Source organism: Dermacentor andersoni, chromosome 1 (assembly GCF_023375885.2).
Source record: "Dermacentor andersoni chromosome 1, qqDerAnde1_hic_scaffold, whole genome shotgun sequence".
Lineage (NCBI taxonomy): Eukaryota > Metazoa > Arthropoda > Arachnida > Ixodida > Ixodidae > Dermacentor > Dermacentor andersoni.
In genome coordinates, this window is record NC_092814.1 from 265045579 (window position 1) to 265067827 (window position 22249).

The window sequence follows — 22249 nt, forward strand, 5'->3', positions numbered from 1 at the left end:
CGTCTCACAGGTTCAGTTGTCAATCAGAGTCAACCGTTTGTTAAGCCACAACCCACAGGGATGGGCTTACTCTTAAAAATAAACATATTGGAAAATAAAGCTCTTTTCCTTCTTCCCTAAAACTCCGTTGCCCTCTCATTTCTACGTAGTTAGTGACGGGCTCAGCAAAACACGCCAGGCCCGAACAAGTTATCGCTAGGCCGCCTCAAATCCCAAGGGCGTCTCTAGGCCGCAAATGTCTCGGAAGCAGGGGCATCGACATCACGTAGTGCAGCTGTACTCAAAAGTTCGTCCGTGTGGGAGACTGATGGCCCTCCTTGTCCTTCAAACTTATTGTCTACAAGACAAAGTTCTCCGAGTGCGTGTTTACAAGACGCCGCCGTCCGAATGCACTCTTCACGTGTGCACCGCATCCCTACAGCGTGCACTGTAAGCTGGCCTTCGACACCACACAGGCAGTCGCACCCAACAACAAGGCTGGCGATTGCGTTCCGGACGCGTAGAAGAATAGATCCCTGCTCCGTATATGCGGCACGGGGTCAAGGTTGCTAATCCCTTCTTAACCTCGGCGGCGCCTCCAATTAGTCATGTACTCGGGAGCCAGACCCACAATACCGTGTACAGCCGTCCCTTTCAAGGCTGGTCTGTGTGGACTCGTGTGACCGTCGGCGGACTGCCAACACCGTGCGCACAATACCGACTTCCCGGAATCGGCACTCGCCCTCCTGGCGCCTGCCGCGACACGTCACCCAACACCGTGCGGTCCCTGTGACCCCACATAACAAAGAAACGGTTGCCCCGCTGACATGGGGGGGAAGTGGACCCCCTCTCTATACACAAAGCACGTGGCCGATTCGTGACACTTAAGAGCACGAACAATCAGAGCGACCTTACAGCGTGTACTGAATGAATCTTAGTGGGGCAAGTTTGGGCACTTTTTCGGACCCTGAACATTTATTGTAACTCATTTTGTTACTTTTTGGGGTACTTTTCAAGCACAGTGGCCGCGCCCAGCGTTGCGACGCAGTTAGCAAAAGTCAGCTCGGCCATGTGCCACAGTTAGTTTCGCGTGTACTGAATCTTACTGGGACAAGTTACTGGGACAAAATTACTGTAATTTTGTTACTTTTTGGGATACTTTTGAGGCACACTCGCCACGCCTGGGCTTGCGACACAGCACAAAAGCAAGCCGGTCGTGGTGACAGTTAGTTTGGCGTGTACTAAATCTTAGTGAGAAAAGTTTGTGACCCTTTCTATGGCCCCGGAACTTATACCTTCTTTCGGTACTCACGCTTGTCGAAGACGCGACAAGCGTTTGCCGAGAGTGATAACACAGGAGTGTGCTGCTTGCGGCGGCAGAACGGCGCAAAAATAACGCCGAGGAGCTTCAAAACCAAGAACTTGGAAGTTCTGTCTTCTGAACGACTAAAAACAGGCTTTGCACCCACGAATTTCTGTTGAGTGCGAGTAGAAGGCATTCTGCGAGCCTCTAGCATGGTCTGGCTGAGAGCTTGTGTTGTGGCCACCCTGTACGCGTACTATTGCGTCCCTGTGGCCAAGTTTTGTTTTGTTCTGTTTTTTTGAAACGCACAGTCACCCGCACATTTGTGCTCTTAAAGTGAAGGAAGTAATGCCCGGGAATGAGGGAATGCTTGGAAATCAGATTTTTTTTTTCCTAATTTATAGTATGGCTTGAAATGAGTCGGGTATTTTCGACGCCATGTATGTAAAAGCGAATTGCTTTTCTGTGTAATGTCGCCCATTCACCACTTTCGCACATTTCCCCTCTATACGCAGTATCCCTATAAGGTCTAAATACCTGAATGACACATGCTTGTAATTTACTTTTTTTCAGCTGATGCCGTCCGGTGGAGCTTCGTACGGGAACTACTGCTGCTTACCTGGTGCTACGTTGGATGAACACAAAAAAAGCCCGGAACAAGCATTTATATTGAAGGAAATGAACATTTCCTCTTTTACAAGGCATTTTGCGCCTACTTTATGAAATTGCACGTGGCACAGATTCGATGGAGGCTTGTAAAGAGCGTCCTTTCGTGGCACGTGCTTCAACACGTGCAACCGGGTGGGACGTTAAGTCCTTATAGCCTTTAAATAGTAGCTTGGAAGTGGCAACACTAATAGCTATTAGTGGTTTTGCTGTGTGTGCTTTGGTAGGAAAGTGAGAGCGTGGCCGCATGGTTGAACACGTGCGAAAACGTGGCATACCTTAAGTCTTTGCGGCATTGACTGCTTTTAAAACATTGGTAAGAATTACTCTGCGGATTTAAAGATTTAGATACTGTGTGTATCGATTTCTGCTAGAAGGCACGTGCTCTGCATTATTATAGTATTTGTATTACAATAAGCCGTGCAATACATGACAAGAAAGCCGGGAAAGCGTGCAGTGTGAGGAGGGGGGTCCCTCAAGGCAGACGAGGGGGCGGATGAGAATGGAGAGGGATTCGAGTCAATCGGCCTACACTGTGATGTCGATGTTAGGCTGAAGAAAATGGAGGCTTTCCAGGATAAGCTTGTCAAACAGGTCGAAGAGCTGAAAAATTAGCTATATATGGAGCCTGATGCACGGAAAGTAGTGGAAAAAAAGACTTCAAGCAGCCGAGGAAAAGCTGAACAGGGCCGCCATTGTGAACGAGAATAGTCGTGACAATGGACCGCAGTCCCCCGACGTGACAGGAGAGGGAGTGCCAGCAAAGTACGTGGAATGCGTGCAACGTGGTGAGGGGATAGCTGGAAAGAGTCGCACCTACCTTGAGGTCGTCACGCGAAGAAAGCAAGAGCGCCGGGGTCAATGCCCCTTGTCAAGTCCAAATGACGCGGAGGACAACAGGGAGAGGAAGGAGAGAGTAAAATGGTGATTATCGCCGGCGACTCAAACCTGGCTAGGCACTGAGAAGCAATTCTGGAGAGGGTGAAAGGCAATAAAAGAGTGGCGGTAGGGACATTTCCAGGGCGTACACTGGGTTCTGTCAAGGAGAGAGCAAACGCAAAGCTCGCGGAAAATGCCCACGTGCGCAATCTTGTCATAGTAGCAGGTGAGCTAAATGACGTCCTAAAGATGGAAGGGACAGGACTAGCCCAGCGCTTGGTGAAGGAGTAGACGACTTGCGCGAGCTGTCCCCTCAGGTGCAGATCGTGGTGCGCACGGTGCCGGCGGTGCCTGTATGTGACAGTCACGTACAAAGAACCGTAGTGGCTTCTAATGAGGCGATATGGAAAATGTACCGAGAGAAAGGTTTCGAGGTTGTCGAAGTAAACAGGAAAGTGAGAAGGTGTGGTGGTTTTGAGCGAGACGGGATCCACTTCAATTACAGGCTTGGACGAGAAGTGGGCTGGCGACTTGCTGGTTGAGCTGTTGCTTATTTAGGGGGCCCACGGGCGCTCAGGAGGCCAGAGTAGGTAGTAATGAAGAAGGTCCCTTAGTGGAACCTCAGAATAGCATCGCCTTCAATAACAGAAAAAGGAGGGGGAAAAAAAGAAAGAGCTCGTCTTGCAATAGGCTACATCAACATGCAAGGCGGCAGAAGAAAGGAAAAGTGGGCAGAGTTTGAGGAGCAGTTAAATAGAAAACAAATAGGGGTGTATGCGGTTACAGAAACGCACCTTAGAGACTCGGAAAAGCCGCCAGTGATTGAGCATTATGTTTGGGAACGGTGCAACAGAACTAAGACAGAAATAAAGTGAGGGGGAGTACGAATGCTCATCCATCAGGGAGCCAAATGGAAAAGAGTGAATTCAAAATGTCAGGTGCATCTTTGATTATCAGGTACAATGAGCGGAAAAAAACTTGGCTGGGCGTAACGTATTTGTGGACCGGAAATAATTGCACAGAAAAGAATCGAGAGTTCAATACAGAAGTGCTGATATTAAGGGCTTCGGGTATCATGCCGAAATTATCCTACTAGGTGACATGAATGTCCACATACAGGATCTAGATGGCTATACCGACAACAACGGGAAGTCAATGCTAGATATTTGAGTAACATCCTCGTTATCGTGAATACATGGCCTAAGCGTGAAGGGCAGATCCCGTGGGAAGTGGGAAACCGGCCATCGACCATTGATTACTGTCTGATGACAGAAGGAATTCATAAGTTGAGAGTAATTGTCATTGACGAGGATGGGTACAGCAGCATAGGGAGTGCCCATAAACGTATCATATTGAAAATGGGATATGTAGTTGGTAAAGAGGGCAAGGAGTGCAAAATGACCAGTCCAAATTTGAACGCTGAACAAATAACAAATATAGTCACAAGAGTCGAGGAATAACCTTGCAAATGGCCAAGTAAAGAGTGGGAATATAGTGAGCTTCTAAGTGTAATAACGACAGAAATACGGAAAGAGAAACAGCATGTTCGTTGGAAAGAAAAAAAAAGAAACCGAAAAGCTGGTGGAACAGGGAGATACGAGAAGCGATCGCTGAAGGACAGAAAGCATCACGAGAGCACAGGCAGGCAAAGAAGGCGCAGTTGCCGCAGGATGAAGTGGCCAGTAAATGGGAAATATACCGGGAGAAAAAGTCTATGGTTCAAATACTGGCGCAAGCAAAGATAAAAGGTGAAAGTGAACGTCGGTTGTCAGAAAAACGTGAGAAAAAGAAGGCTGCATCTAGAATATTCTGGAACCACATAAAATTATTAGGCAGGAAGTCAACAACAAAACAACATAGCCTAGATGAACATGGAAACTGAAAGGGGCAGCGGCATTAAATTACATCCGAAAAGTAACAGCCGAATCTTTCCAAGGCACCGACGAGGTTGTATTTGAAGAAAAAAAGAGCAGGAAAGAGAATCAGAAGGGAAAAGAGCTGGTGCTGACAAATTCGAACTGGAAGAAAGCCAAAGAGAGAATTCCGAAGCGCACAGCCACAGGGCTAGACGAGGTTCCCGTTAGGCTGATTAATGAATTAGGACCAAAAAGTAAGGACGCTCTAATGAAGGCAGTGGAAAAAACCTTAAAAGATAGAAGAATACCAGACAGTTGGCGACAAATTAGAATGAATTTAATTTATAAAGGTAAATGGGACAAATATAGGATTCACTCGTACAGACCGTTGATCATTACAACGCTAAAATACAGGTTAGCAATGCAGGCAATGAAATTAAAGCTGCAAGCATGGGCAGAGAATAATGGCATTTTGGGAGAACTTCAGAATGGCTTCAGAATAGCTAGGTAGGCGTTTGGATTATAACTTTATTATTGTTAATCAGTGCATTGAAATATCAAGAGTAGAAAGCAGACCATTATATGTGGCTTTTTTAGACATTACAGGAGCGTATAACGTATACCGCACATTTTGTGGTATATTCTGGAAGGGGAAGGCTTAGGCGACGATTGTCTACAGCTTTTGAGAGAAATGTACTTTTTGCGTCGAATGGGAAATGATGAGGAGCGAGGAGAAAGTTGATATCAACAAGGGACTGAAGCAAGGGTGCCGTTATCCCCTCTGCTTTTTATGATGTACATGGTGAGGATGGAGAGGGAGCTAGATGGAAGCAATATCGGGTTTAATCTCTCATACAAACAGGCAGGTACAATAGTAGAGCAGCAGCTTCCAGGTTTATTTTATGCGGACGACATTGTGTTGCTAGCTAACAAGCAAAGTGATTCGCAACGTCTGCCTAATATCTGTGGACAGGAAGGCGAGAATTTAGGTTTGAAATTTAGCGTTAGAAAATCAGGTGTTATGGTATTCAATGAAAACAGTGAACAGATAGTGGCAATACAGGGCCAGGAAATACCTCGGGTAAAAGAACATAAATATCTTGGTATATGGATAAACGAAGGCAATAGATATATGGAAACGTAGGAACAAACAGTAACAGTAAAGGGGAAGCGAAATGCAACCATAATGAAGCACAGGGCGCTATGGGGATATAAAAGGTACGAGGTGCTCCAGTGTATGTGGAAAGGTGCAATTCTCGCCTACCTGTCCAGAGATATTAGCCAGACGTTGCAAATCACTTTTCTTGATAGCTAGCAACACAATGCCATTTGCATAAAATAAACCTGGAAGCACTGGCCCCCTCGAAGCCGTTTGTTGGTTCAGCGAGAGCAGGGGGAAAGTAATCATGTCCGCAATAGAGATTAGTAAGAGGCGATTGAAAGATTGGTGGAAGTAGGGAAACGACAAAAAAAAAAGGACGTACAAAAACAAAGTTCACAATAGGGGGTCAGAAAATTTCGTTGTGAGAAGTCATCGTGGGCTTTTTTTTTTTTTTTCTTTTTTACGTAGGTAGGACATAAGGCAGTATAATAGCAAGAGCTTGGTGGCGCAATCCACCACCCCGTTCCAAAGGGACGCTCATAACATCCATCCATCCATCGCGGCCCCTGCCAGAGGCCGCGCTTCGACCAGAAAATGCGCCTTCGCGCATAGCGTTTGCCGCGAGCGTTTCCCTGTAAACATTACGGTTACATAGGCTGCTGTTAGCGGGAAGCGTGAGAAGCAGTTAGGGATCTTTGAATGCTACCGCGTTCCACTCTTAAAGGCGAAGCTTAAGCATCCTCAAATGTTTATTGCAACCAGTTGGCTTGTCAAGGATATGGCACAATAGAGAGTTTTAGAATAGGGGCCCCAATAGTTTGGGGCCCCAAAGAGCTTTGCGGGTGTTAGCGTTGGGGCACGTAGGAGTGAAGAGTTTTAGAATAGGGTTTTACGTTTGCGGATAGCGTCTTGCGCTGACAGCGCCACTATACGGCGTCAAAGAAAAGCTATTAGAAATAATTAAATAAAATATACCATTTTATGATAGGAATAATAATTTTGACTTGCGTGTATTTGTGTTTAATTACAATTTAGAGGTTATTCTGTAAGCAGCAAATAATTAGTTGCGCTTAGTTTTGAGCAAACCAACTTTACTAGCCTTCACCAGCCAAGCTTAGCCGTGTTAGGCCTACACGAGCCATAAAATCCACAATCGAATTCAAAATCAGCGGCGTCTAATGAGTCAATCTTCATAACACACGCTAGTTGGGAGAAAGCGATAACCGTAGTCACTTCTCCTAGCTTGCGAACTTCACGCGTTACCACGAGTCGAACCCAGTTTGGTGCTAGGTTATAGCCGTCGCTTCCATGGGTGCCGCCATGTTTGCCGACGCAAAGCTTTTGGGGACGCTATTCGGGCTCCCGCTAAATCGGTGAAATAGCGTTCCCAACGCAAAACCCAAACGCAGTTTGCGTCGTGCGCATGCGCAGTGGCTTCGACGCTATTTCTTTGGGGCCCCAAAACGTTTGGGGCCCCTATTCTAAAACTCTCTAATATAGATCTTCGTGCTGGTGCAATTTCATACACGCGCAGCAATAGTGCCGAGAACGGGATGTGGTTGCGATATTGCGAAAGGGGCCCTCACCAGGCCCCATAGCAAATCTTGGTTATACGCTGGAAGTTGTTACATATCACCTAGGGAGCGTTCTGCCGCAAAATTTTTTTCAAATCTGCTCATTAATAGCCGAGATAAAAATACTTCAGTGCCGCGAACCCATGATTTCAGCAGGCGGGCTCCACTGCCAAGCAAGACGCTCTCTTCACACGCCTCGTCTAGCCTAGGCAAACGAAATTCCTTCCCTGCGCTCCCGCCTACCGGACCTCGAGGATCACGTGACGCATACGTCACAGGCCCCGCCTTCATTTTTTGCTCCTCGCTTTTTTTCGGCGCTACGCACTTCCGCCGACGGCGTCGCGCGCGAGCTGTTGTCTCGTTCGCGCAGCGCACAATTTTGCGCGCTGTGCACAAGGGAACATGACTAGCGGCATAATGCAGTGCTACACGAATACTGAGGCAGAACAAGCGGATTGCAGAGCATGATTACGCGCTAGAACACGGTAGAAAATGGCATAGTTTCCGTACCTGCGCACATGACCGCACGACCATGGGAAGCAGACGAAGCGGAAGTACATCTCTCTTGCTTCGGTGCGAAGCAAAACAAAAAACACGCATACATTGCGTTTGTTTTATTATTTCTCTAAACTTTAATTCGTCAATTCAAGCAACAGATCGCACAAATAAGATGTCTTAAATAATTCTCGAAGTCACGTGTCACCACGAGCGACGTCACACTGCGGACACGCCTACGTAGGCGCTGGGGCACGACTACGTCACCGTCCGGCTTTGAGCGTGGCGGCCACGACAAGGAAAAGTGACGTTCGGTTTGACATTTCAGATCTTTCCGCAGTGCGTCCCGATGTAATACTTTGCAGACACGATCGTTATCGCGCAATGTATTCTCTGCGCTTGTCAGCTCAAAATGGCCAGACCTGGCGAGGGGCCCAGCTAGCTAAGCCCACTGCATATCTTTCCACCACACACTTCATGGCCGCATCACGGATGTGCGAAAAGATGGTTTTGACAATAAAATCTGTCGGTGCAGTAGGCTGTTCTGACCAACACCACTAAAAAAGTTGTACAGACCAGTTTTCTAGAATAAACAGCACCGTTTAATTCTAGGTTTACCACAGCGGCTTCAACGTGGCGCGGTACGGTGGACAGCCGAGTATGTGTTGCTCTTGGTGAATACTAGCGTTGCATTATTGGTGTGGAATCGCACCAAAGCATGCCAGTGCAGCCCAAGTGAGCCAGGGCGGCCTGTCATTTGGGCTACAGAGTGCGTATGCAAACAGGAGTGGTGTTCTGCCAAAATTACTTTTGTCCTCCATTTCAGAGCCATATTGTAAAACACTGCTGGATAAAAAATCTACGCAACTTTTCCGTACCCATGAATATAAGGAAATTTAAACCGCAAACAGGATAGTGCATTACTTGTGGTTGGTTACACTTTGTAATTGAACAGTTCACCGATCATGGCCGACAACAGCAGGCGAGTCCCAACTGGAACAAGTATCTTAAACCAAAATACATAGTACTTGCAAGTGGAAACAGCTGCAACCAGTCCCAGCTAGAACCGTAAATGTGAGTAGAACTGGAACATTTTAAACCAAAATACATAGTACTTGCAAGTGGAAACAGTTGCAACCAGTCCCAGCTAGAACCGTAAATGTGAGTACAACTGGAACAAGTATATTAAACCAAAATACATAGTACTTGCAAGTGGAAACAGTTGCAACCAGTCCCAGCTAGAACCACAAATGTGACTACAACTGGACCAAGTATTTTAAACCAAAATACATAGTACTTGCAAGTGGAAACAGTTGCAACCAGTCCCAACTAGAACCGTAAATGTGAGTACAACTAGAACAAGTATTTTAAACCAAAATACATAGTACTTGCAAGTGGAAACAGTTGCAACCAGTCCCAGCTAGAACCATAAATGTGGTTCATAAGCCACTTAGGCAGGAACAAGCAAATGAAGTCGGACCACTTATACAAACTGCTTCGTTTAATAATGAAAAAGCATTTGCAGTCGTAAACTGCATCCAGTTTCATGACACCCTCTGGGTCTAAACTGCTGGTACCTAATAGGAAGTCACTACTAGAACCTGTAAATCACACCTGTTGGTACCATTTACAACTGGAGCCACTTTCAACTGATCCCAGGTAGAAAACAAATAGGGTTTCATAAACCATTTAAATTTTAATCGATTGGGTCAGTTTGAATAGGAGGTGAACATTCTTGCTTTCCACATTTTTAATTCCCCCAATAACACAAAACACAGGGCATCACAGTAATACTCAGTTTATTCAGTTAGTCAAAACGTGCAACATCCATACAACCAATGAACCTCTCAATTTTTGACAATTTTTTTCTTTTGTATAAAGTTTAACTTTTGAAAATCGGCACAACAGTGTAGCTCCATCTGACAAAAACACTGCATTTTAAAAGTTTTGTCGAAGCGATATAAAAAATTGCAGTAGTAACAGCTGGTCAAAAAAATAGGTGTTCTTTCCCACCCCCGCACATCCGTTTTTTGGCACCATGTTTGTGATGTGGCAAACTTGAAAAATGCATGCTGAACCATTCTGCTTCTTGACTAAGAACAGCACAACCTTCCTCTTTCGTGTTCCCATTTTGGATACATGTGAAATGCCAGTGTGACAAGTCTTGAAATTGTCAACTTTTTAAAAATACTGCTAGAGGTGTTTGCAAATAAGTCGAATCTCGATGATACGATCACGCCCGATACGAATTTTTTCGAAAGTCCCAAGTCAATTAGCTTATAGCATGCTAAATTTCAGATGTTGCGAACCGCTTTTCGCACCGCAGTAATTGTACCAACAACAGAGTCGCTGCATGATCCCTGACAAGCAGGCGTTCGCACACCGGTAGCGCCAGGCACTGGCTTGCAGAGCCGGCAGAGCGGCCGCGCCGATGCGCCTGTCACATTCTTGTTGAAAGGGTGACCTACGTCACGTCGCCTTGACTCCGCCTCAGCGAGTGTGCGGACGCTATCTCTCGCCCCATACCCTGCAATGTTTATAAATCCATGCGTGTTATAAAGCACCTTTCTTTTTTTTTTTTTAACTGCGCAGTAAACCTAAAAAAAATTGAACTTTATCATTGCAAGAAAGCCTTATGCACCTACAGCCTGCTGGGACAGTAGTCCTTTGCCAGCGAGTTTGTTTACATTTCTATGCAATCCTTCGCTTTCTTTTTGCAGTATCGTGAAGTCAGTTGTTTTCAAACGCCTTGCAACTTTATCAGGAGCCGGCAAGAGGCAACCAGTGCTCAAGTTTTGCGTGCCAACAGCAGCACCCTAACTCAGCCTGGCGAGCGGTGGACAGTTTTCAGTAGCACATACCGTTATTTCGTGCCAGCAAATTCACCAATCGTCTCGAGACGCACTTTTCACGGCTCCTCACATGACAGGGAACCTACGTGCGAGGGCGTAGCAGCACATGCGCTCAACACACCCGGCAAAGGAGTTCAAAGCTGCTGGAGTGGAAGCTCTCGTAGCTTCTTACAAAGTAAGGTGAAGCCAATGCTTGCCCCTCCTTCACCTGAAATAGGGCCTTGTTGGGTGATCTCCGCTAAGAGATTAAGTGTTTTGACTGTTATTGTAATGCTAGGCTAATTAGAAAATAAAAGCTGGTTGTTCCCAACGAAAATAACTTCTTCTGAATATTCATGACGTTCTTCCCAATACAGTATGCCAGGATATTCAGATTTCACACTAAAACCAGTAATACATAGATATACGTAAATAAGTATCTGTCTAGTAAAATAAGCCGATTAACCAAGGAGGTTGATTAACTCGTGGAAAGTGCGCGAAAAGCGCTTCACCATTTTTTATTGTTTATTTATAGTTTTATCGTCCCCCTCCTGTGCGGCTCCACCTTTGGGACATCGTTTCCACTCCACCAGTGTTTCTTCAATATCCTTGGGCAAAACAAATGTTGATATAGGCGCGCGTCCGTTATCGTTAAATATGCCGTACAATCTTCATAGCCTTCCTACCGGACGGTGTCAGCATATTTTAGTTGCCCGCTAAAGCTGTCATAGTGCCTCCTGGCCAGTGCTGGTTCCCGATAGCACGCAACCTAGTCTTGCCGCGTCAGCAAGATCAGAGGCATTTGCTTCGATGGGTAACCTTATCTCTGTATCCCACGCTTTCCGCTGTCTTCGGTGGCCGATGACAATTTGAAACTTTGCTACCTTTGCAGCAGTCAGGTCGCACGATACGAAGTAGCTTCACCGCCGCAAAAATTCCCTTGCGCAAATCATGTCCTTATCACCATCAGGCAGCAGCTAAGATGCAACAACAAAAGAAACTTGAGATAACCAGGCGGATCTTCAGATGTCAGCCTCGGTACACGCGTAGCGTGTGAAGGTCGCTGCTGCCAAAACGTGCACGAAACAAGCATGCGAGTCATTCAAGTTCGTGTAAGCCAATGGGAGCGCTTCCTGCGCACCACGCGACTGCAGCAACGAATCGCGACGCTTTTTTGTTTTTTCCTTTTTCGCGCTCGCTTTTACTTTTATTTGTGTACAGAGAAATACACTACTGCGGCTGCCTGAAGTTCCAACCTCTCGTACTTAGGGCGATACGAAGACGGCGGTGCTGCGTGAACGGAAAGCTGCGCGGTCAGCGGCACGACACCTGCAGACGCCCTTTCTTAAAAGAAGAAAAAAAGAAGACAGAAAAACGCACTTTAAGTGCAATTTTCGTACATCCAGCTCAGCATTCGCATTATTTCACCATGTGACAAAGGAAAGCCCCAGGATTGCAGAAAAAAAAATTTTTTTGACCAGTTGGTAATTTTATTGCAGCTTCTCCAGTTTTTTTCCCTCACTTTTTTTTTTACGCTCTGGGTGATAATTTTTTTTTTTTCGCCCGCCCAAGAGATTCGTATCACCGAGATTCTCATGTGAATCATTGCTCACGCCTATCAGAGCACTATATGTCCACTGCTTGTCTTAGTGGCACCTGTGAAGTAAGTTGGTCATGTCTTCAGGTAGGGGAATGCTCACTAGACAATGTCAACCCCTTAAAGTAGATGACATAATATTTTGAGGTATTCAGCTAGAACAAATGCGAACTAAAACCTTCAGATTACTAGTTTATGAATGTTATTTGACACTGCTGCGAGAAAGAAAGAAAACATATTAGTGCAGATGCCAAAAGTACACTATAGACAGAAGACTAAATATTACTATGCAAGGCAAAAGCTGTGTAAAAGCCAGCCTGGTAATCAGCACCAAGGGTTAATGAAGCTCCAGTTGGAGCAGCCTGTAGTCAGTGCCAAAAGACTTTGGCTACAATTTGAGCTGGCAGTCTGCTGTAGCCCTCCATTTACTGCTAATTGCCTGTATCCCCATACCAGACTAGGAGAAAACTAATAGGTAAACTGGGCAAAATACAGCAGTGAAATCTTCCACTTTGCCTAACAGAATAAAGTTATGAAATACCACTGAATAGTATGCATGCAACAAGTTTTGCCTTAGCATACAACACAAAGTGCCAAAGGAAATGCCGCGCTGACTGGCATGCTTTGGTTTAAGCTGCGTGAGCACCCAACGGTCAAAACACAACATGACAGATTACTGTCAATTTATTTGGCATGCACGTTCATGAAAAACATGAAAACAAAGTGGCAAAAACTTGGGGGCAGGGAAAAGAGCAAAAATCCAAAAATGTCAAATTATTCCACTTGTGCTCTGCTCACGAATACGCCCATTTACCCAAATGTCTTTTGTACTACAACAATCTTCACTTTTCAATGGGGATAAAATGCACCTTAAACTTTCCTTGATTGCAAATCTTACAATGACCCTGATGTGCAGAAACAAAGCTTTTCATTATGATTCAATGCTAGTGGCTAAGTATCTGCCACACACTGCCTAGAGGAAAAAAAAAAGCAGCCGACATTACACCTGCTGCAACAAAATAAAAAATCTCATATTACAGGTGAACAATGACTGCACTGATAATTATGGATTAGCTGAAAATGCTAGTGTACATCACAGGTAGTAACAAACCTATTTTAAAGAAGGATTGGGGAAATTATGGCATTTACTATAACATTACGAAGTTCTTAAAGAAGGGGATAACAAAAATCTTGGTTATTTTTGCTGCTGTTAAAAGAACGCTGATATTTCAGACACCTTGGCAGTTGATTTCTTGAGTTTCTGCAACATTAGTGGCATTTAGAAATGGTTAAATAACTAAAGCAAGCCCTCACATAAGCATTTTTTTTTTGTTTTTTCACTGCAAACACACAACTTCATTGGAACATTAATGAGGAGACAAATGGGCTACTTGGTATTGAATTTTCATGCAAGTTGCGCAAAATTTACAAAACAGTTACAAGAATCACTTGCTAAACTTTCAAAAACACTGCAATTATTTTGCTAAGTGAAGAAACATGTGGCATGGATGAGAACTTTGCGCAAGAATGCATTACAATCTCGTCAGTCTACTTCAACGGTTATTATTATTTTTTTTTTAAATTGCGGCTGATAAGAAATGTGAGAGAGAGAGAACAAGACAGCATTTATGCTTTTCCGAACCACACTTCAACACAGGTGCAATGGGAATGACTAGAAACTGCAGGTTCTTAAGCTGGTTGTTCGCATAACACAAAGACTACTGACCGCCTTCGGAGTAGCACAGCAGGCTTTCTGAACTGATGGCACCTAGTAAGTTAATAACTAAGCACATTAAGTCAAACTACTCACTCAATGCACACATGCAATTAAGTGTGCCACACTCAAATTTTAGTGATGTTGCAGGAAGCTTACATACGAAATCAGTTTAAGACCAACAATGAAGGTGCCATGATGAAGTGTTGTGCCACTAAGTGCCTAATAGCATGTAAATCAGCTTTAAAAAAAAAAAGAATGAATTCTGAAGTGTGAAAAGTAGAATTTCACTTTTGCCAAGTAAGATATTAATGTGGAAGAACAAAGCGGGGACACAACTGGCTAAATCTGGGAAGGTTCATTACATTAGCTTCAGCACATCAGTTAGCCTTTGTTTGATTTGTGTTCATTTTATGAGAACATTGCAACTAAACATCGTACTTTCACTAGTGCCAGTTTGCCTGCATCATTCTGTGATGCTGGCTGCTCATACGATGTAATCAGCACCAGACAGCATCTGAAGGGTGGTTTTGCTGCGCCACTCCGAAGCTGCAACCAGTGGCCCAAGAATAAGCCACTGGTATGTACAAACTCACAACTCTGTTGAAAGAACACCAATGCTACAAAGCTGGCTACATGCCCTACAAGACAAATTAATTTGCTGCAGTATTTAATGGCATTGACTAACAAGTAAGGAGCTGAGCATAGTGTGTGTCTATCTGACAAATGTGTGGTCCACACACAACACTCGTGCCACAGCAAGGTCACATGCATTCCAGTGGAAGGTGCCAGGAAGGGGAAGGCAAAATGGAAGCAAAAGGCCGGCTCTATGCTTCCATTTTAGCACAATTATTACATCCTTCAGGAAGTTTCTCCCAAGTTCTGCACACACATGAAATCATTCAAGGGATGCTCTCTGTTCAATGGGAAGGGCAGTTGCTAATGAGAGGTAGAAATCCCAGGAAATGCACTGTGCATTAGGCCAATAATTTTATGTTCAGCTTGTCAGCTTGACAACAATTTTTCAGTTAAAGGAGAATAACTCTACAAGATTATGCAAATTAAAAACGATACACATGGCCTTGTGTTTTTTTATATACACAGCTGTAAATCGAATGCACTGGAGTACTTTGGATGCCATCCAATAACAATTTAACTTTCCCAACACAAGCAAACAAAAAGAAGGTTCTTCATGCGGTCACGGCCACATTTCCTTCGCATTTCTACCACTCAGTCCATGCACTGTAACCCAACAACCAAGAGGGAGAAAGCAGGCATTCTCAATTCTGCAATGGACACACACCACATTAAAAACGGAAGCATAAATTATACTTCAGCGCCACTCATGGCACATACATTCCACTTCTTTCAAGAGAACGCACTTGTTGCTCTTGACCAAAAATACACACATGCACACAAAAGAAAAGAAGGAACTACTTGCTCCAGACATGGTTAAAGAAATGGCATATCACTTGAAAGCAGGTTATGCTACTGCGTGCTGAGAATTGTGCTGGTTGTGGCAAACCTAATGCAAAGTGAGACCCATTTTGAACTGTGGCTAGCTCAGCAGTAATAACGAGAATTGATAATGTCTGCAGCAATAAAACAAAGAAAGTGCATTACCACATATTACTTGACACTCCATCAAATGGGTGCTTGTCATGCTTCTTACAGCTCTAAGACAAGGAATAGAGCAAAAACCACATACAGTCTCACAATCCCCAATATAAAACGGGAGGAGGGGAGACTTTAAAAAATACAGAGGACCCCAAGTCTTGTTAACTCCATTTTGCAACTCTTAAAGCACAAAGAAAAGCTTTGTCTTTAAGCAGAAGCCAACAGTTGTCTCACCTTTATGATTGCAGTAACTTTACTTCTTTCTTGATTCTCAAGTATCGAGATTACTGCTTTCGAGTCTGAAATTTCCCTGAGCTTTTATTTTTATCAGCATGTTAGTCAGCAGTGGTAAAGAAGTAAGAATGTGCTCTAGTTATACCCCTTTGAAGAAGCCAGTTCTCCCTCACATGCCAATGTAAACCAATGTCCAAAGCACAATATTCAACATCTAAGCTGCTAGAAATGCTATAAATACACACTACACAAAACAAACTCATAAATATATGTCCTTTTCTTTAGAGAGAAGTGCATCGAGAAAAAAGGAAGAAAGCTTCTTCACAAAAAAAAAAAAAAAGCTAGCGTGAGAGCTCACTGGGCAGATGCGAGAGGACGGCTCAGCATGCCCTTCCATTCAAGAACAACCATTCTAGAGCATTCATATAAAGCAACTTGAAGGCACACATTTGGTCTCAACAACTGAGCAAAGCAAAGGTGATGGAGAAGAAGAAAGGAAAGCAGTTGCTAAAAATAAGGAGAAAGCACATTCATTCTATGGAGGAAATGTTCACAGCCATGCAAAAGCGGGAGCTAAGCAGCGAAACATAGCACAACGCAGTTCTTGAAGATAAGCAGGTATTAGCAAATGGAGGCATGATGCATTCGGACAACAAGAACAGAACACACAGAACACCGAGACAGGTATTACTTGACAAGACGCACACATTCAGTGAAATTTTACACATGCACACATTCATATATGCACGAAATACAATCGTTCATTCTGATAACACTTGGTCCATGCATTCAACAACTTTCATTCCATATTGTTTTTTCACTGCCTTATATTAGTGCTGTGTACCATGCAAGTTGAAGCATAATGTACACTCAAATCCTTTTATCTGCACAAAATGCAGTAACCCCCAACAAAAACAAAGAAACACACAGTAGAGAATAAAAACGATGGCTGGGTAGAAAAGCATGTGGAAACGACAAATACTGCACACTTGCTTTCTTGCACATTTCGAAGTGTGCAGAAGCATGCATGCTTACTGTCATGCCAACCATTATGTGAAATTTGCTCAAAGGCCCCACAGCCTTAAATTAAAAAGAAGCAGACAAAATGATGGACCAGAAAAGAATTTTAGGCACAGACTAAATTCACATTCAGCAGGTGGAATATAGGGTGCAATGTAAGGAATAGCTAGAATTGGGAAACCATAATTCAGAGTTACTGCACCTAAGCTGTAAGACAGACTCTTTAACAGCATAGCTACTTTTTACCAACTGTCTTTGCAGGGACTTGGAATAAACATCAGTGACAAGACATTCTTAGACACAAAGTAAATAATAATAATAATAATATTAATAAAAAAGAAACTAACAGAAAGTGCCACATAGAAAACAAGGAGTATGGCCTAAGCAGTCTTAAAACATTATCTCCAATTTTTCTCTGAATTGTTAAACACCACTTAAAAGTCACTACAAAACAGTATCTTGCTTTCAGAAGCTGAATTCACATAGAAAGCAGAAAGAACTACAGAAAACTTGGAAATAAAGAAAGGGGATGCCAGCATGAGGGGAAAAAAATTACATATTTCCAGCAACAGTGTGTAGCCATGCAATCAGGACAGGGTATATGACTTGCAAACTCAACAGCCTATATCTGCACTACTTAAATGAGCACAGAATGAGAAGGTGCTACCTGCTTCCTTCCATCGGGCAAGAAAAATGTCAAATATCTTAATCTGCATACAGAGGCCTCGAGAGTATCCTGAGATGTGTCTCCACACTTCATCTTGTTTGCCTAAGTTTACAGCAGGAAAATTGCAAATCTGTATAAAAGGCTTCAGTGCTTTTCAACTTTATACAAACAAGTCCTCAGGAAAAAATGCAAGAGGAAGGGAGGGGGAAGAAAGAAAAATTGACAACCTATGTCACTGAATTAAGTTCGGCACAACACTAAGATGCAATCATTTCTTTTCCAAAGTTTCTGTTAGCAGGTTTGGTGATTCAATGAATGTAGAAAAGAAAACAATACTAAACTTAACTATAGTGCTGACATTCTTAAACCCTGCTGCAATTTTAGCTAATTCTTATCCCCTGCTGTAGTTATAAAGATGAATGAATATTAGGTAGAGACACTGTGCATTGGCACAAGCACTTGTGTATGCAAAGATTGTTAGGAGTGAAAACAGAGCAGATTGCTCCATTTGGCTACCTGTGATCAGCTACCAATTAAAATAATTTTGCTAGAATTTATTCACGCACTCAAGAGCCCCTACAGAATATGTTGTCTTGACATTTAAAAGTCAGGCTTACTTTTTTTTCTTGCAATATAAGGTTTGGGACAACTTCTGGCCAATTAGACACACAGATTGTTTTTTTTTTGTTTTTTTTTTTCATTTCAAGTTTTCTGTGTGGCCTAAAAGTTAATGTGTCACTTTTCTTGTTACACCCTGCCATGTCATGGTATAAAGCTCGGCTGTGCCAGCTGTGTCTGCAGTTGTGAAGTAAAAAGGCTCTCAGTGAATAGGATTTCATAGGGAAAAAAAAGCAAATCCCAAGAAGTGTTCTAGAGAACAAGACAACCCACTGTAAATAGTAAAACAGAAGGGGGACAATGCAAGAGGGTCGCTAATGAAGAAGGGCACTTCTAAGAGCAACAGCCTATGCTGTGTCCTGGTTATATGCATAAGGAAAGTAACCATAAGCAGTCCTGCCAATGCTGCTCCATTAGCAGTGGCCTGTCACGCTTCTTCAAACTATATTTCAGTTTTAATCTCCTGCCAGACTGGAAGTAGCTGAAACTAAACTAGTCACAATGGTGGTTGTGAGCAGAACAAGCCAACAGTGCTTGAAAGAGAAACCAATTCAGCAAATAAGTACACAGAAAAAGAAGGAAACCAAGCCAGTTTCTGAAACTAAAGGTGAGGAAATGTTGGAAGCACATTTCCAAGTAGAGATAAAGCAAGGCAGGTTTCACAGGTATGAAGGGGCGGGAAAAAGGAAGGGGCCAAGAGAGTGAGTAAGAATGAAGACATTGAAAGACGTACAGCTCACACAGGGGCAGAGAAGGCTGCTGCACAAAGAGAGAGCTCAATCACATGAGGTGGTGGTTTTGAGGCTGCTCGAAGTGCCAGTCTTGAGAGCCGGTACTCCATCCTTCCCTATGAAGAGCTGCAGCCCTTGTCCCTCGGCAGGCTCTGCCTCGAGGTTTGTGTCGCGGATGAGATCCTCAATGAGCTGGTCAGCATTGACACGTGTCGAGTCCATGCGATGTTCCTCAGTGATCTGTTTCTGCAACAAAAGATAAAATGAAGGGAAAAAAAATCTTCAAGTATACGTATCTGAGTTACGCTTCTATGATGGACATTTTGCCATCACAACAAAGTTACAACCTATGCACATTGAAATGGACTGCTTGCTGTGCCCATGGGCCAAAGGAAAACAGGCTAGACACCAGTGCATTGCTTTATTGCTCTTGTTGGCATGTATGTGCAAGGGGTGTGCAAGAAAGTGCTGCATAAGTTTAAATCTTGGGAATTAGAAACATGCAAACAACCAGTGCAAGCTTTCTTTCTCCCTTAAGCTTCAGGATGGAGCAGTAAAAAAAAATTAACATGCAAGCATATTAGTACTGTAAAGCACTAGGATGTGAATGACTGCTGAACAAGCAGTAAGACACATAATTCGTAGACTGGACTCCAACAAGGAGTCCTTAAAAATGAAGATTATATTCAAGGGTTTTATGTGCCAAAACCCCAATTTCATTATGAAGCAAGCCATAGTGAGGAACTCCGGATTAATTTTGACCACCTGTCATTCTTTAATGTGCACCCAATGCACGGTACACAAGGACTATTGCGTTTAGCCACCATCTAAATGCATCCGCTGTGGCCAGGAATCAAACCAATGACCTTATGCTTAGCAGCACAACGCCATACCCACGAAGCCTCCATGGCAGGTAACAAGTCCTGAATGGGTGGTACGCTTGCATGCCCATAAGGAATCACAGGGCCAGATCTCATTTTTCTCAATTAATACCTCTTAGAGACAATTTCACTTCTGCATGATGGTGCAAAAGTGAAATTAAAAACACAGTAAACATCGCTCAGGTGGTAAGCTGATGTGCCACTTTGACATTGCGTGGCTCTTTGGATCTAAGCACATGTAGGCTCGCAACTGTGCACACGATCGCTCTCAAGTAAATTTGCTTCCACTGATCCTTTTCTTGGCTAAAGCTGGAAAAAAGAAAAAGAAGAAGAAAGAAAAGAAAGAGCAGGAGGAGGAGGGGGTATTTTTCAGATTTAACAGGAAGTGGTGCTAAACTCTACCTATAGCACAGCACCTTCACTGGAATTGCAGGCATCTGATCAATGTACTTGAGAACCACACATCATGGCCACGATTTTGCAGCGATGCCTTTTTTGATGCCAATGCCTTTTCACAATTCCTCAGAGGTCAGAGCGACACCCCGCCCATGTTATCAATGGGATCAGCGGACCATGAGCAGTGGATGATAAGACTGGCATGGAACAGCACTGATAAGAGATTAGCCATTCCTTTCATAATATCCACATGACCTCGCTTAAGCCCAACAATCAATGTGTTTGAAAGTGACATCACTGCACCTAAAGAGATATCAGCGACAGATCAAAAAAACAACCCCAGCTGTGCCTGGGGATGTGACAGCAGTGGCCATCAGAACCTGCAGTTCTAAGAGGTATGCGACTGAGGAGTTACAATGTACTGCTACATATCAAAGGTTGTAATACAGATACAAAATAAGTACCTTAATTTAGTTCTTGCTTACCAGTTATGCCTATGGCATAACCTCTTTCTTTGATTGAATTAATCTTTGAACAGTGCAACAAAACATCCTCATCAAGCAGCCCCATGCTCTACATACAATGAAAAAACTCACAATGCTCATTTGAAACATATTTAAATGCAGTGGGTAGTCAGCGGTAGAGACAGAAATAGCAAGAGGAAGTGCAAGCACCTATAAGCATGAAGGATTTCCAATGAAGCAAGAAACACACACGTGCGCATGCATGCACACACCACACACACACTACACACTACATACACTTACGTCAGTTTTGGTATCAAACCAGGAAAATAATTTTTGTCAACAAATATCATTAAAACAGATGGCATTCTTAAAATGTGTTAATTGATTTTGCCTCTTGCAGCGTCCTCCTATCTACCACTGGAATGTTGGTGTCAAAACCAGTAATCAAAGGCTAATTGATAATTTTAGTTAAGTAGCAAATAGATTGCGACGGCTACTTGACCATCTAGTGTACACTGTGCTCAAAGAATGAAAAGTCAAGTAAGCATCACCACAGTGGTTAAGCCCCATTAAAAAAAAAATCTGTTTCCATTAAAATAGCTCACTAGGCATATAATGCTCTAAATTATTGTACAGTGAAACCTCGTTAAACTGTAGTTGGCCAGAGCTCGGAAAAAGTACTTACTAAACAGGATTACTAACAGGATTAGCATGATATTGCCCACTTACCTGTCGAAAACGGAACTCAGAGAGAGTGCGATGAAAGGGGAAAAAGACATGCAGTATTTATTCACTTCGCGCGACAAAAGTGTTATTTTTGTTTGATGCCGCGGCGGCCTAGCACGACGACAGCGGCCTCAAACTTAGTGAAGCTGCGTGCCAGCTTTTCAGCCGGCCCCCTCTTCTCGGCAAACACTCGCATGGCAGATTCCTCGTTGGTGTTACTTTTTCTCCATGCATGCACGCGGTAGTGCTGCAGAAGTCCCGGGGCGCCTTTTTCATTGCCAGGTGCCGGAGTTTGGAATACTTTTCGTTTGGAATAGTTACGTTATCGCGCCCCTGTTCTCGTCGCAACGATTGCATTCATGAGGCTGACGTAACGAGCAGCTTCTACCACTGTCGGGCCTGAATCGCCCGTGCTGTCGCTTTCCGTGTCGTCCTCATCATTGTCACTAGTCGACACTTCGGCAACAACAGAGGCAACGATGGCGAAAAGTCGAACCTCGTAGCCGACATCTCTTCGCAGTCGCAGCAGCGCTGCCGAGCAACTTCTTCGCATTCCAAATGCCACACACTGTTGTCAACAGCAGATCCCTGTTGCGTGCCAGCGCCGACTTCTTCGTGTAACGTTCGATAGCACGGACGATGTCTATTTTTTCTTCTATGCTGAGCACCCGGCGTCTTTTTTACCCGAGCTGCGGAACGATGCGAGTCCTCGCTTGCACGACCCCATTACGCTCTCTGGCACGGCGTCAAAATGATGTTGATGTTGATGTGGCTTCACGCACAAACTCACAGGGCGCTTGGAGGCCGTTGTTCCGATCTCTGAGGCTTGTTGTTCTGCCGGGCCACCCGATGGAGACTGCGCACCACCGTGTTTGTGCGACGAAAAGTTGAAACGC

General features: G+C 43.9%; 1 protein-coding gene and 1 long non-coding RNA gene across 6 annotated transcripts in view; one reads left to right on the top strand and one right to left on the bottom strand.

The window, feature by feature from the left end:
• Positions 1-9265: 9265 nt before the first annotated feature.
• Positions 9266-16162, top strand: LOC140213348 (uncharacterized). The gene is made up of 2 exons (XR_011890302.1): positions 9266-10015; positions 10054-16162. It is a non-coding gene; the product is annotated as an uncharacterized lncRNA (long non-coding RNA).
• Positions 16163-18207: 2045 nt separating this feature from the next.
• Positions 18208-22249, bottom strand: part of LOC126548203 (EEIG family member 2) — a 100524-nt gene continuing 96482 nt past the window's right edge. For 3 of the 5 annotated variants that reach the window (XM_055063087.2, XM_050196350.3, XM_050196346.3), the window contains exon 8: positions 18208-19129. In XM_055063087.2, coding sequence (XP_054919062.1) covers positions 18929-19129 — 201 coding nt within the window. In that variant the 3' untranslated portion in view covers positions 18208-18928. The remainder of the gene's footprint in view (positions 19130-22249) is intronic. The other 2 variants (XM_050196351.3, XM_050196349.3) reach the window with 1 other exon arrangement.